At 37.3% G+C, this 14,257-nt stretch overlaps 1 protein-coding gene across 2 annotated transcripts in view; it reads left to right on the forward strand.

The window, feature by feature from the left end:
* pitx2 (paired-like homeodomain 2) overlaps positions 1-12,561 on the forward strand; it is a 13,522-nt gene extending 961 nt beyond the window's left edge. The window contains exons 2-4 of one of the 2 annotated variants that reach the window (XM_034305665.2): positions 1,882-1,946; positions 9,116-9,315; positions 11,513-12,561. In XM_034305665.2, the coding sequence (XP_034161556.1) occupies positions 1,901-1,946; positions 9,116-9,315; positions 11,513-12,097 (831 nt within the window). In that variant the 5' untranslated portion in view covers positions 1,882-1,900 and the 3' untranslated portion in view covers positions 12,098-12,561. Of the gene's footprint in view, positions 1-1,881; positions 1,947-7,126; positions 7,840-9,115; positions 9,316-11,512 lie in introns of those variants that run through there. The other variant, XM_034305664.2, reaches the window with a different exon arrangement.
* Positions 12,562-14,257: the final 1,696 nt, after the last annotated feature.

The raw sequence follows: 14,257 nt of genomic DNA on the forward strand, positions 1-14,257 counted from the left end.
CACACATTACAGATGACGTACAGGGTGAATATTTAAGATTAAAAGATTAAAACAACAAGAATTTTGACTTCTGAAATGTCGCTAGCAGACACGAAGCTGATGTTAATGAGGTTAATATTAATGCACACACACACACACACACACACACACACACACACAGAAGTGCAGTCTGGGTAAAAAAGGAAAACGCGCTGCCAGTTTCTTTTTCGTCACATTTTTAAAATTGGTATATTTGCAGAAGGTGAATAAGAAAATATATACATTTAAAAATAAATAAATAAATAAATAAATAAATAAATAAATAAATAAACGTCACAAACTGTAAATCAGTTTATAAACACACATTACAGATTACACAGATAACTCACATGTTAAATATTTAAAAGTAAATAAAAGCGAATAATCCTTCTTGATTTGTTGATTGTTTAATCACATTAAACTAAATCCGGCTTCATAAAATGGTCACGTGATTTGAATTCATTTCACATTAAACAGCCAAAATTGTTACATTTTTTTTATCATTAAATTAAAAATTGTCTTTTTTATCAATTTCTATTTGAGAAATAAATGACAAAATGCGCAAACTTTTCTAATTTCATTTCCTTTTTTGATTTTAATCTAATGATCGGATTCTTGATATAAATACAGAAATGACAAACAGCTGCATAAAATACTGTAAATTAAATATAATTATAAATTAATCACTGAAAAAAAAGCAGCTTCTGGTGTTTATATAAATCAACAAGAGGCTGATTAAACACTGTAAAAAAATCTAAATAAATAAAGAGAAATTATTTAAATTAAAAGCAAAGAATTTATCCCCAATTTATTGGAAATTTTTATTATTTATAATAAAAAACAGAAAAATATAGAACTATAGATTAATATATATAATATATATAATATAAAATAAAAGACAAATCATCAGCAGAAAAAATAATAACATCATCATCATCATCATAGAGATAAATTTTTATTTACAATTTAAAAACAAACCAACAATTATTAAAATACAGTCAGTTATTCCAACATTTTATTTATTATTGATTATTAATTTCGACGTTATTAGCCTAAATCATGCTAATTGAAGAAAAACATTTTTTGTGTATTTTGTGCACATGTGTATTAAACTTCTGTACTGACGTCATAGCTTATTATTATTATTATTATTATTATTATTTAACAGTCTCATGTTTGGGATTATTGATCAGTAATCTGTACACACACTCACACTTCCACACACACACACACACACACACACACACACACTATCTCTCACACACATAGACACACATACATCTCCTTTGTGTGTGTGTGTGTGTGTGTGTGTGTTAAACAGCGGCAGATTTCGCACTGTCGATTATCATAATCAAACAGAGCACTAATAAAGGCCATCTGTGTGTTATTCCACACACTCACACACACACACACTCACACACACACACACACACACACACACACTCACACACATAATGAATTTAGTAATATCCGACCGACAGACATCTCAATCACACACTAATCCCGCTGATTTTACCGCCCAATCACTCCACCGACTTCCTGCACCCTCACACACACACACACACACACACACACACACACACACACACAAACACACAGGTATTCATGCATGCATGCACATGTGCACAAACACACGCGCACACACTCTCCACCTTAATTAGCGCGGTCTCGGAGGGATTTCAGAACAAATGATGAGGGACGTGACGCACTTCCGGTTTAAGAGTCAAACACTCCATCCAATTATTATTATTATTATTATTATTATTATTAGTAGTAGTAGTAGTATTATCGTTGTTGTTGTTAGGCGCGTGCGATGCCCTAATAAATGTCTGTACATATAAATATTTTTTTATTTATTTACAGATTTTGAACAATAAACTAAATGGATTCTCACTGCCGAAAACTCGTGTCAACGTGTGTGCAACTGGGTGAGTAAAACCGCTTATTTATTTATTTATTTATTTATTTATTTATTTGTTTGTTTGTTTGTTTGTTTGGGAGTTTATTCTCATTCATCTCTTGAATTATTATTTGTTTAATTGTCGGCTCGTGAACTGAGATCATCTCTCCATGTGATCATTTCTTTATTTCATTCATTCATTCATTCATTCATTAAACTCCTGCCTAAATAATCTCTTTTGACTTTTTAAATTCATTTCATTTTATTTAAATTTTCCTTTTAATTATCAGCTTTCGATGTCATCACTGTTTTTATTTCTTTTTTATTTATTTTATTCACTCATTCATCATCTATTAAATGCCATACACACTTCTCTCTCTCTCTTTGTGTGTGTGTGTGTGTGTGTGTGTGTGTTGCTTCCAGATCATCTGTTTATTTGTTCATTTGTTTATTTTTCCTGAACTTTTGTTTGTGGTTTAAACTTTTCTGTGTGTGAATGTAACACAGCTTCAGCAGTTTTGCTTCCTTCATTATTATTAATACATTTTTACTTTAATTTAATTTATTTCTGCCTTTAATTGTCGGCTCTCACACTGAGTCTTGCTCCACTGCCTTCCGTATCTTATTTATTTATTTATTTATTTATTTATTTGCACTTAGTCAGCTCTTGGATTAGTGTTTGTGCTGCAGATTCTTGTGTGTGTGTGTGTGTGTGTGTGTGTGTGTGTGAATGTGACACCGCCTCAGTAGCTTACTGTGGCTCTGTTGTTGTTGTTGTTGTTGTTTTTGTTGTTTAATTACATTTATTTCTCCCTTTAATTATCGGCTCTTGCACAGAGACCTGCACCGCCTTCCACACCATCTCTCTTTCTTTCTTTCTTTCTTTCTTTTTCTTTCTTTCCTCTTCAATTAGAGATTTTGTTATTCACTGTTCCGCGTCATCGCTCTGTGCGTGAATCCGTAGATTTTTTTTTCCTTTAATGATCTTTTTTATCTCTCTCTCTCTCTTTCTCTCTCTCTCTCTCTCTCTCTCTCTCTCTCTCTATCTATCTATCTCTCTCTATCTGTCTCTCTCTCTCTCTCTCTTTCTCTCTCTCTCTCTCACTCACTCGCTTTTCCCGACTTTGTTATTTACTAAATTATTTATTTTACTTTGTCTTTACTATCAGTGGTGGAGTTTAATTGAGCAGAACTGTCGGTGTGTGTGTTTATGTGTGTGTGTGTGTGTGTGTTTGTGTGTGTGTTTGTGTGTGTGTGCGGTTTATTGTGTCAGATGGACCCCTGGTGGTCAGTGCAGGAAGTGCAGGAGGCAAAGAAAAATACACGCGCGCGATAATTTCTTTCTTTCTTTCTGTTTTAATTTGCAGGTGCGCCCCGTGTGTGTGTGTGTGTGTGTGTGTGTGTGTGTGTGTGTGTGTGTGTGTGTGTGTGTGTCGAGGTGAACCCACGGTTTGGTGATTTTTTAAACCGATTCCTGACTCCGGTTGTGGAATTGTGTTTTGTTGTTTTGTTGTTTTGTTGATTTGTTGTATTTAGCAGCTCCTTGTGTGTGTTTGTTTCGCTGAAGGACTGAAGACGAACGCGTTTCCGAAAGAAATCTCAGTTTAAAGAGCAATAAGAGTATTAAAGATTAAAATAAAAATAAAAAGCGTTGATTTATTTGGCATTTTTTGTACGAGAGCGATTTGCAGATTTGTCCCTGAAAGCATTGTGTTTAATACATTATATTACATTACATTACATTACATTATATTACATTAAATTACAGTAAACTATAGAGGTGGGAACAGTGGGCTAGAGACCCGCAGGACAGAAACAAAATAATAAAAAAATAACAAGAGGAAAAATTTTAAAGTAAATAAATAAATAAATAAAGCTGGCTGATTAAATCTAAACTTATTTATGAGTTATAGACTAGTATTCGCTAGTGATTATATAAATAAAAAATAATAAAAATATATAAAATAATACATAAAAAAAAGAAATAGTACAAATAATTACGCAGAAAATGAACCAGTTAAGTGGAAGAGACAGACATAAAAAAAACTAAAAATGCAAAAGCATGAAAAGCTCAGAAGTGATGGAGGAGAAAGCCTTGATTACTCTGTCTCTCTCTCTCTGTCTCTCTCTCTCTCTCTCTCTCTCTCTGTCTCTCTCTCTCTCTCTCTCTGTCTCTCTGTCTCTCTCTCTCTCTCTCTCTGTCTCTCTGTCTCTCTCTCTCTCTCTCTCTGTCTCTCTCTCTCTGTCTGTAATATATGCAGCCCACAGGGGGGAGAAACTAAATGTGTACTGAAATCCTGCATGCTGAAGGGGAATAGAGTAATGGCGGAATGTGCTGTGCTCGGTAATCCTGCGGAAAAGCTTCTGTCCTCGCGCTCAATATTGACTGAATCGGTAATTAGCGCGAGCGTAAATCCACAGCATCCTCAAATCCTGAATACGGAGCAATAATCCGGAACCGACCCGACAAACCCCCGACAAACCCCCGACAAACCCCCGACACAAACCCCCGACACAAACCCAGACAAAAATCCCTGACAAATCTAACATCAGTGTGAGCCGACAACACTCACAGTCCTGACTCTTATTATTATTATTATTATTATTATTATTAGCAGTAGTAGTAGTACATTAGTCACGGAGCTTGTTAATTCATTTAACAGATGATGTCGGATTATTTATTTTTTGTCCATTTGTTTACTTTCTAATTCTAACTTTAACAAAGCGCTTATTAATTATAATGAATAACGAATCAGATTTCTTGTCCTGGCTGCTCAGAATCTTTCTCTGCTGATTTTGGATGAATAACTAACTCTACACCGAGACAGGAATAGAAATCGATTTAAAAATCGATTTAACTGGAAATGGATTCAGTTTTATTTGTCTGGCGCGTTGCAGCTTTACGGATTAAATACAGCTGAAATACAGACCACAGGAGTGTGAACGCGAATCGGACTGATCCGGAATAGCTGGGATTCTCTTACTTCATTCTTTTTCTTTTGAATTATTAATATGCAGGTTTGAACTGATGTAAAACACGGCTGTCTTTTCTGTTTTCTTTCGTGTCCTTCCTTTTTTTGACGCAGGACAAATGAAGGGCATGTAAAAGACTTTTCTGGAGATCTAGAGCTCTTTCAGTCCTGAGTGAAGGAATAAAAAAAATAATAAAACACATACTGAATAAGGGAATTAAAGGGATTTAAGTGTCCTTGAGATATAAAAAGGGGTGATTTTGTGATTGGATGTTCTTTAGTGCTTGGTTCTTCTTCTTCTTCTTCTTCTTCTTCTTCTTCTGCTAATCAGCATAATGTACAGTTCTACTTTGATTTGATTTGATCTGATTTGAAGAACTTCAGTGAAGCCACAGCTCAGCGAATAGCATAAATTACACATACAAACAAAAGAAGACTTAAAATGTACTTCTTATTAAAGTAGGAGAAGGTTAGCCTACAGCTCACATCTGGTTCTGAAAATATTTATCTCCTCGTAGTGCTTTAGAGAAGAACCAGGCCTTCAGGAGTCTGTTTATGATGAAGCACTGCGTTTAAATGGAGATGTTTATCAGGTTGTAAAAACCCACTCTCCAGACTGAAGTGCAATGCAGATATCATCATCATCATCATCATCATCATCACTATCATCTCAGACCAGCTGAAGCTCTAATGTCTCAAATCTCAATTCAGGATCTTTTCCTAGAAGTGCTCCATTCTTGGAGCTGCTTTTCCTAAGCCGAGCGCCGAGGCTTAGTCCGGTGACTAATCGTCTACTAACGCCAGGACGACTTAGAAACATGACTGCGCAAGGTGTGTGAGACGAAAACACACAACCACACAAACACGATGGATCAATCTTCACTGACCTGCAATCTTCAGTGACTAATAAAGTGCAGAATAGAAACAAATTGAAATAATGAAGAAGGAATGATTCATCGTTAAATTGAGGATTAAGATCATGAATGAGGCCTGTATTCAATCGAAAACGTTCGTTTTGAAGCTTTTATGAAGGTTTGCGTATATATTTGAACGCAACACGGGGAATTTGGGGAATTTGGCTACATGGCGTCCAAACACAGAGCGCAGAAACCCAGACAGCCCCGAGGCCACGGGTTCTAGACAGAACTCAGCACTTACAGAGCGAAGAATGAACACCTACAGCGTTGAGCTGACTCTTTTTTCATCAGTTTGTCTCTTAAACGTGTCTGACTGTGGCTCTGTGTCATGGAGGACACTGTGTCAGTGAACTCGTGTGTGTTATAAGCTATAAAGTGTAGTTATAACACAGTAATAGCTCTTACACACTTACAGACTCCACTCACACCCTATACACCATGTAGTGCACGATTTCTGGAGGTTTTTCAACCACATCCAAAAGCTTAGAGAACATCTACTGCACTCCTGAGTTCCCAAGACCTGAACAAATGACGTCATGTTCCCTAAAGTGTGCAAAATACCCATAATGCACCGGGTCATTTATCAAGAACAGGACGTGGGACACCGGTTCAGACACTCATAACATGATCTGAGAGCTTCTTATTCTTCTTATTCTTCTTCTTATTATTATTCTTCACATATGTTTTGACGTGATCACGTTTTTAACAAGAGATTATGTGAGCTTATATGTGTTCACACGTCAAAAACGTGTTCTTGTGAACTCCACGTGTCCTGAATGAATCGTGTAAAAAAAAATCACAGGAAAAATAAATCAAGCGTGAAATAAAGGAATCAAATGAAAATGAAAATAAAAAAACACGTGTCCTAAATGAATCGTGTAAAAAAAAAATAGGACCTGAAATGAAAGAAATAACGTGAAAAATCACGTGACAGCATAAGAATTGTGTAAAAATCACGTGACAGTAAATGACCCGTGTGTACAAATCACAAGTGGAAGTAAAACCACACACACACACACACACACACACTGCATGTGAAAAATATGTGAAATATCATATTGTCTAAAAAAAACCGCATACATGTAAATTCACGTGTGAGTCACGTGACTGTGAAGATTGTGTGACTTTTCTGCTTCATTTCTTTCTTTCTCTCCTTTTTTCTGCTTTTTGGTGGCTATAAAGTGGCTTCCTGTGTTTTGTGGGAACATCAGTGTGGGCTCTAAAATCTTCATGTGAAAACACACACACACTCACACACACACACACACACACACACACATACACATACACACTCACACACACACTCCTCTCATTGGCCGCTGAAACCATCATGTGGACCTTGATGACCTGTCAAAAACGGTGGGAGGAGCTTGTGTGACGTCAGAGAGAGAGAGAGAGAGAGAGAGAGAGAGAGAGATTTGGACGTGCAAAAGAGCAGAAGAACAGCTGAAGGAGAGAAGAGAGAGATGGCAGTGTGAGAAATGTGTGTGTGTGAGAGAGAGAGTGTGTGTGTATGGATATAATATCTCCTACCTGTCTCTGTCAGTCTGCGCTCATTTACTGCTGCGATACACACACACACACACACACACACACACGCACACACACACACACTGCTCACGGTTGATCTCCGGGCTGAGCTGGAAAAGATTTTTTTTTTTTTTTTTTTTTTTTTTTTTGTGAAGAAGAAGAAGATCTGATCTGAGTGAGGAAGGATCTGCTAAGCGGACACACACACACACACACACACACATCCCAGTGTGTCTCTTCTTCTTCTCCTTCTTCTTCTTCTCCTTCTTCCCATTCTGGAGTTTTTCTCTTCAACCCGTTAAACCGAAAACGCGACTTCTGTTTTTTTTTTATCGCTCGATGAACTCGATGAAGGATCCGCTGAGTTTAGATCATCATCATCATCACCATCATCACCACCACCATCACATCTCAGGAGGTTCCAAACTGATCTCAGCTCTCCACATGGCCTCCAAACACGGAGTGGAGGGAACCACGGACACACACAGTCCCGAGGCCACAGGTACGACCAGGAGCGAGGAGAGAGAGAGAGAGAGAGAGAGAGAGAGAGACTCACTTCCATCTCAACACCTACATGGAGGAATTAACACCTACAGTGTTGAATTAGCTCTTAAAGTGTTGACGGAACTTCTCTCAACTGGCACCACAATTAATTAGCATTTTGTTAATTGTCGGTCACGCGCTAGCATTACACGTGCTCATTAAACTGCGCAAACAATAATTATAATAATTATAATCGTAATTATAATCATTAGTGCGGATGGAGTGGAGGTGAAGCTGGAGTGTCTGAACTCTGCACTTCTTCTGTCCTTAAATCGCATCGTAAAGCTTCATTCCCTGCGCGCGACTTTTAATCCAACACACACACACACACACACACACACACACACACAGCATTTTATTATTTTAAAAAGGTAGCTGATTTTTTAAAACAAATAAAGGAGGTAAATAAAGTGCAGATGCGCGTCAGTATAAAGTGCAACCGACACTGTGTTCATCTGGTTTGTGTTTGTTCAGTTTAAAATGTGCGGGAGAGTTAGTGTGTGTGTGTGTGTGTGTGTATGTGTGTGTGTGTGTGTGTGTGTGTGTGTGAGCTGAATCTGGTGACCTATTAAACCTGTTCGAGCTGTTTTTAACGCGTACATTGCTTAATAAGAAGGATAAATTGTCTGTGTGTGTGTGTGTGTGTGTGTGTGAGAGAGAGAGCTTTAGTGAAAATATTAGATCTTATATTAAAAAAATAAATAAATAAAAACTTGGTAAAGCTTCACGTGCGACTCAACTGGTGCAATTTCCTTTTTAATCAATTAGTCTTAAATAATTAATTTTTAAATTGATCTGAAATCAAAGTGTGACTCAGGAACCTCTGGATGAATTCGTGCAGTAAAGTCTCAGGAGGCTGTTTGAAGGATTCTGGCCTCTTGAGACAATCCGAAAATAAAAGATCTTCCTTTTGGAGTGTGGAGCTGCAGTGATATGTATGTGTGTGTGTCTGTGTGTGTGTGTGTGTGTGTGTGTGGAGTGTAAATAAAGAGCAGTGTGAACTGGAAAGCAATTTATTTATTTATTTATTTTTTAATCCGAACCTTTTACACGCTTGATGAGGCGCCTGATTGAGCGTGAATGTTCGCCTTCGCTGCTGAAGCTGCAGCCGCGTGAACGCGTTCATAATGACTTTTTTTTTAAAAAAATGTATATATATATATATATATATATATATATATATATATATATATATATATGTTTTATTTTTTATATCTATTTTTTTGCTTCTGTAGAAAAAGAGAAAGTCCAGAGTAAAAACGAAGACTCTTCCGATGATCCGTCGAAGAAAAAGCGGCAGCGGCGGCAGCGGACGCACTTCACGAGCCAGCAGCTGCAGGAGCTCGAGGCCACATTCCAGCGGAACCGTTACCCGGACATGAGCACGCGCGAGGAGATCGCCGTCTGGACCAACCTCACGGAGGCGCGAGTCCGGGTACGACAATAAATCACTGTAAACAACCAACAGCATCAAATACAATTAACCGCAAACATGCGTCCATTATAACTATAATATACACTATAGCACGTGCTGCTTTACTTTATATCACTTTATATACAACTCAGAAAATATTATTAAATATTTAACACTTCATATTACTAAAAAAAACCATCATCATAATAATTTGATTTATTAAATAAATTAACGTTTTTTATATAAATAAAACAAATGTCGCTATTAGTCCTCTTTTAGCCAGAGTCTCAGAGCTGCATGTTTTCACTTTTATTTCTGCATTAACGTGATTTTATTTCCTTTTTTTCATCCTGAAAGAGAAAGAGAGAGAGAGAGAGAGAGAGAGAGAGAGATTAATAGCTCGCTTGTGTAAATTGAATTGCCTCAGACTGAATCTCTGAGGGACGCCGCTAATTCACAACCTTTTAACTTTATTTAAATTAAATAAAAGTTGCATGAACATCAACATGTCAGGTTTCAAACTAGAAGAACAAGAAGAGAAGAAAGAAGAGAAATTGTTTTGCAGTGCAGCAAAGACACGCGTTTCTGTAAACAAAACAAAAATAAATAATAATAATAATAATAATAATAATAAGTGTGAGTGAACCCGTAAATTCGCTAGGCTCTGTATTAAAGTTAGTAAAGAAGTAGCCTGATTTAACACTTATTTACATGATTATTTAATTAAATATTCACAAACAGATATCCTGTAATCCGCACATGGTGAATAATGAAATGTTTATTCCTCTTAGCTAGTCAACTTTTTTTTTTTTTTTAGTATTTATTTAATCAGATAAAATCTTACACCTGGAGGTGAAATCAAGTCTGATTTGTTTTTAAACTTAAAATTAAAGGTCAAATGTGATCTATTTAAACTTAATTAAGGTCAACAAGTCTAAATTTGTTTGGTGTTGAGCTAATTAAGGGTGGGAAAAGCTTTACAGTCAAAACACACACACACACACACACACACACACACACCATAAGAAGCCTTAATGGAGTAACACACACTCGGTGTGAAAGAGGTGTAAAGCTTTGTGTTTTTTGTGATTGCCATTCCCATGTTGTGTGCTTAAGGTCAGAGTGTGTATGGAGGCAACACACACACACACACACACACACACACACGGGTTTGGAGGTGGAATACACATCGGGCGTTAGGGAGGAGGAGGAATACACACTGACAGCTAAAGCTGGACGTGTATTGGGATTTGGGTGAAATGAGACACTGATAAAGAGCAGCTCGGTTAAAGAGCAGACAGAGAGATGAGTGAGTCTATAAATCTGACACCCACAATTAAATGATCTGATGTTTTAACTTTTAAAGAAAAGTAGCTTAAGTAATCGGGCGGAGTTCAACTTTTTCATGAGATCTAAAGTGAACGCGGGGAGAAAAACCATCATCTGAACATCATCGTCATCATCTGAACATCATCATCATCATCTGAACATCAGTCTAAATTCACTTCAAGGCTTATGATAACAAAATGTTGGAATCTTTTTTATTATTTTTTTAATTACTGCCAGAAACATTTAAGCAGTCCTCCATTTCCACTGCTGAACTCCTGCAAGTCTGCAATACACATAACGACATGTATCAATAAATAAACCCGACATTTACACACACACACACACACACACACACAAAAAAAAAATAAAATCTGAAATTGATTTACAGGATTTATTAATAATGTTCTCTCTCAGACTGTTTGGTAATTAAAGCTGGTGTGTGAATAAAGTGATAAACACACACTCAGTGCCGCTGCATTGATGTCATCTTTACATCTTTATTTAGTAAATTTATACTTTAAAATAATTTAAAGAACACGTTTGGAGCTTGAGGGCCTTTACAGGTTTAGTCTAAAAGCTAGTTAAAGGTGTAACTGCATGCACGTGCACATAATAAAGGCACAGAGATGTGGTCTTGATGGTTCCACGTTCACCACAAAGTAGAGTTTAATGCCTTTATGTCTTGAGTTATGAGAAATATAATATCCTGCTGCTGCTGTTGTTGTTGTTGTTGTTGTTGTTGTTGTTGAATATGCTCAGTGATATTTTGGATTGTGATAATAAAGACATTATCATGATTATTATGTAAATAAATATCGGTGCATTATTATTATTATTATTATTATTGTTATGATGATTATTATTATTATTATTATTTGTTTTGTTGCAGGTTTGGTTCAAGAACCGTCGCGCCAAATGGCGGAAGCGCGAGCGCAACCAGCAGGCCGAGCTCTGCAAGAACGGCTTCGGCGCGCAGTTTAACGGCTTGGTGCAGCCCTACGACGACGTGTACCCAAGCTACACGTACAACAACTGGGCGGCGGCGGCTAAAGGGCTCGCTCCGGCCTCGCTCTCGGCCAAGAGCTTCCCGTTCTTCAACTCGATGAACTCCATCAGCCCGCTGTCGTCCCAGGCGATGTTCTCCGCCGCGCCGCCGCCGCCGCCTCCGCCTCCGCCCGCGCCGAGCTCCATCTCCTCCATGAGCATGAGCATGAGCTCCGGCATGGCCGTGCCCGCGTCCGGTCTCAACGGCCTCAACAACCTCAACAACCTCGGCAACGCGTCGCTCAACTCGCCCGCCGCGTGTCCGTACGCCCCGCCGACTCCGCCCTACGTCTACCGGGACACGTGTAACTCCAGCCTGGCGAGTCTGAGACTCAAAGCCAAGCAGCACTCGAGCTTCGGCTACGCGGGAGTCCAGAACGCCGCCACGAACCTCAGCGCGTGTCAGTACGCCGTGGACAGACCCGTGTAGAGGCGCAGGAGGAGAAGAAACAAACGCGCAATTTCAAACAAACAAAAACAAAACAAAAGAAAGAAAAACTAAAATTAAGAACTAAGAACAGCAAATCCCAGGAAGAAGAAAAAAACAGCACATGTTTTGATTTTATTTTCCCGTCACAGATAAATAAATAAATACATAAATAAATAAATACATAAATAAATCAAAGCGCACGGAGAGTTAAGGACTGAACATCTCGGGAATCCATCTCTGGACTTCATCTTTTTTTTTTTTTTTTTAGTTTTAATTTTTTTTTTAATTTTATTTTCTTCCAAAATGAAACCTGGCACTATACAGAAGAAAGAATGAAAGCACCGAGGCTCGTCATCGTCCAGATGGAGTTTGTTTTCGACAGAAACCGGAAGATTTCTCACAGACGGGTGTGTAGCATTTAGACAAGAAGAAAAAAAAAACAAAAAACTAAAAACCCTCATTAAGCTCGATTTTTCTTTCGCCTTCTGGACTCTAAGTGACTGGACTTCATGTGTAAATATGTGTCTGAATATCATCTCCAGGTTTGTAGAGGCTTCCGGGCCTTTGGTTTAAAAACAAAAAGAGAAAAACTCACTTTAACACCGCATGTGATGAAAATGTCTTGCTTGCAGTTTAAGGGGAATGTACATAGCCTGCTCCACGGCTCCAGTCCTACCTGGCTTACAAATTTATTATTAAATGTCTGTTGTGAATATAGATTTAGAATAGAAAACAAAAACCCAAAAAATGTTTCTGCGGGGATAAAAATGAATGAAATTGGTTTTTGCTCTGTGTATAGTACTACTATTTGGTACGGATTATTATTATTATTATTATTTTTTTTTTTGCAACAACCCAAAAATAATAAACTATTGTGTTTTATTTAATGGAAGTAAACACGCTGTTTGGTCAGGATTTTGTCTGCAGGACGATTTGTCACAGGTTCAGCTCTACTGTGTGTGTGTGTGTGTGTGTGTGTGTGTGAATACACACCTTACTACCAAATACACATCATGAAGCGTGTCAGACGTCCAGACCTGATTAGACCTGATTAGACCTGATTAGACCTGATTAGAGTCCCGGTTCAATATACACGTTAAATCAGGCGAGAAATAACAACAACACAAAGCAATTACAGTCCAAGTAGAAGGTATTTTTTATTTATTTTGCACCCTGACATACAGCCTAAGGTCTGTCATTTTGCAGAATTAGACAGATCTCCTGCGGCTGTTTATTATAATTATTATTTTTTATTATATATTTTTTTAAAGAATTTGAACAGAAACATCGCTTTTATTGCTTTCTTGCTTGCCTTCCTGCTGTTTTATTATCGTGATAAAATCCCAAGCCAGGAGGATTTAACGCTCTAAACTCTCTCATCTAAATTCAGGTCGTGCAAGAAAAAACATATATATATATATGTTTGTGTGTGTGGTTTTTTTTTTTTAAAAAAAGTGAATCAATATAAAGGAAATGCACAAACACAAAATGTCTCCTAAATGCTGCGCAAACGAGCCCCGGCGTGCGCGCGCATAAAGGCAGCAGATTAGCAGGCTAACTTTAGTAAAATCAGGAGATTAAAGTCTTCAGCATCGTCTACATTTTCTCTCGGAAGTAACGAGTTTGTTGCACGAATTTACGAGTTTCGAATGAAGTCGTATGAAGAAGCGATACGAGCTGAAACACCTTTAACCTCTACAGAGCTCCGAGTCTGAGTGCTGCTGCTGGTGTGCAGTTAAACTGAGCATTGCATGGAAATAAAACTAATAACAGGCACAAATAAGAGCAAAGCCACTCTGTGATTAAAGCTGATACTCACTACAGTGATAATAACATTTATAATGACGCTATGAACTGTTATTATCACGTCCTGTTTTACATTTAGTCCAATTAACACTAAAGAGCATTTATAACATAATTAACATAATAACATTAGTATGAAATACACACAAATAACACCCAAAAATGATGAACAAAATCTTATGTCCTGATATTAAACATTCATATCACAGTAATATCACTGTGTAACTTTTTCAACCCAGTTTACAATATTATCTGACAAATATGTCTTATTATTATTATTATTATTATTATTATTATTATTATTATTATTAGGCCAGATTTGCTTGTTTGTTTGTTTCAGCTCCATTTTAACCCCCT

This window comes from Pangasianodon hypophthalmus, chromosome 7, assembly GCF_027358585.1.
Source record: "Pangasianodon hypophthalmus isolate fPanHyp1 chromosome 7, fPanHyp1.pri, whole genome shotgun sequence".
NCBI lineage: Eukaryota > Metazoa > Chordata > Actinopteri > Siluriformes > Pangasiidae > Pangasianodon > Pangasianodon hypophthalmus.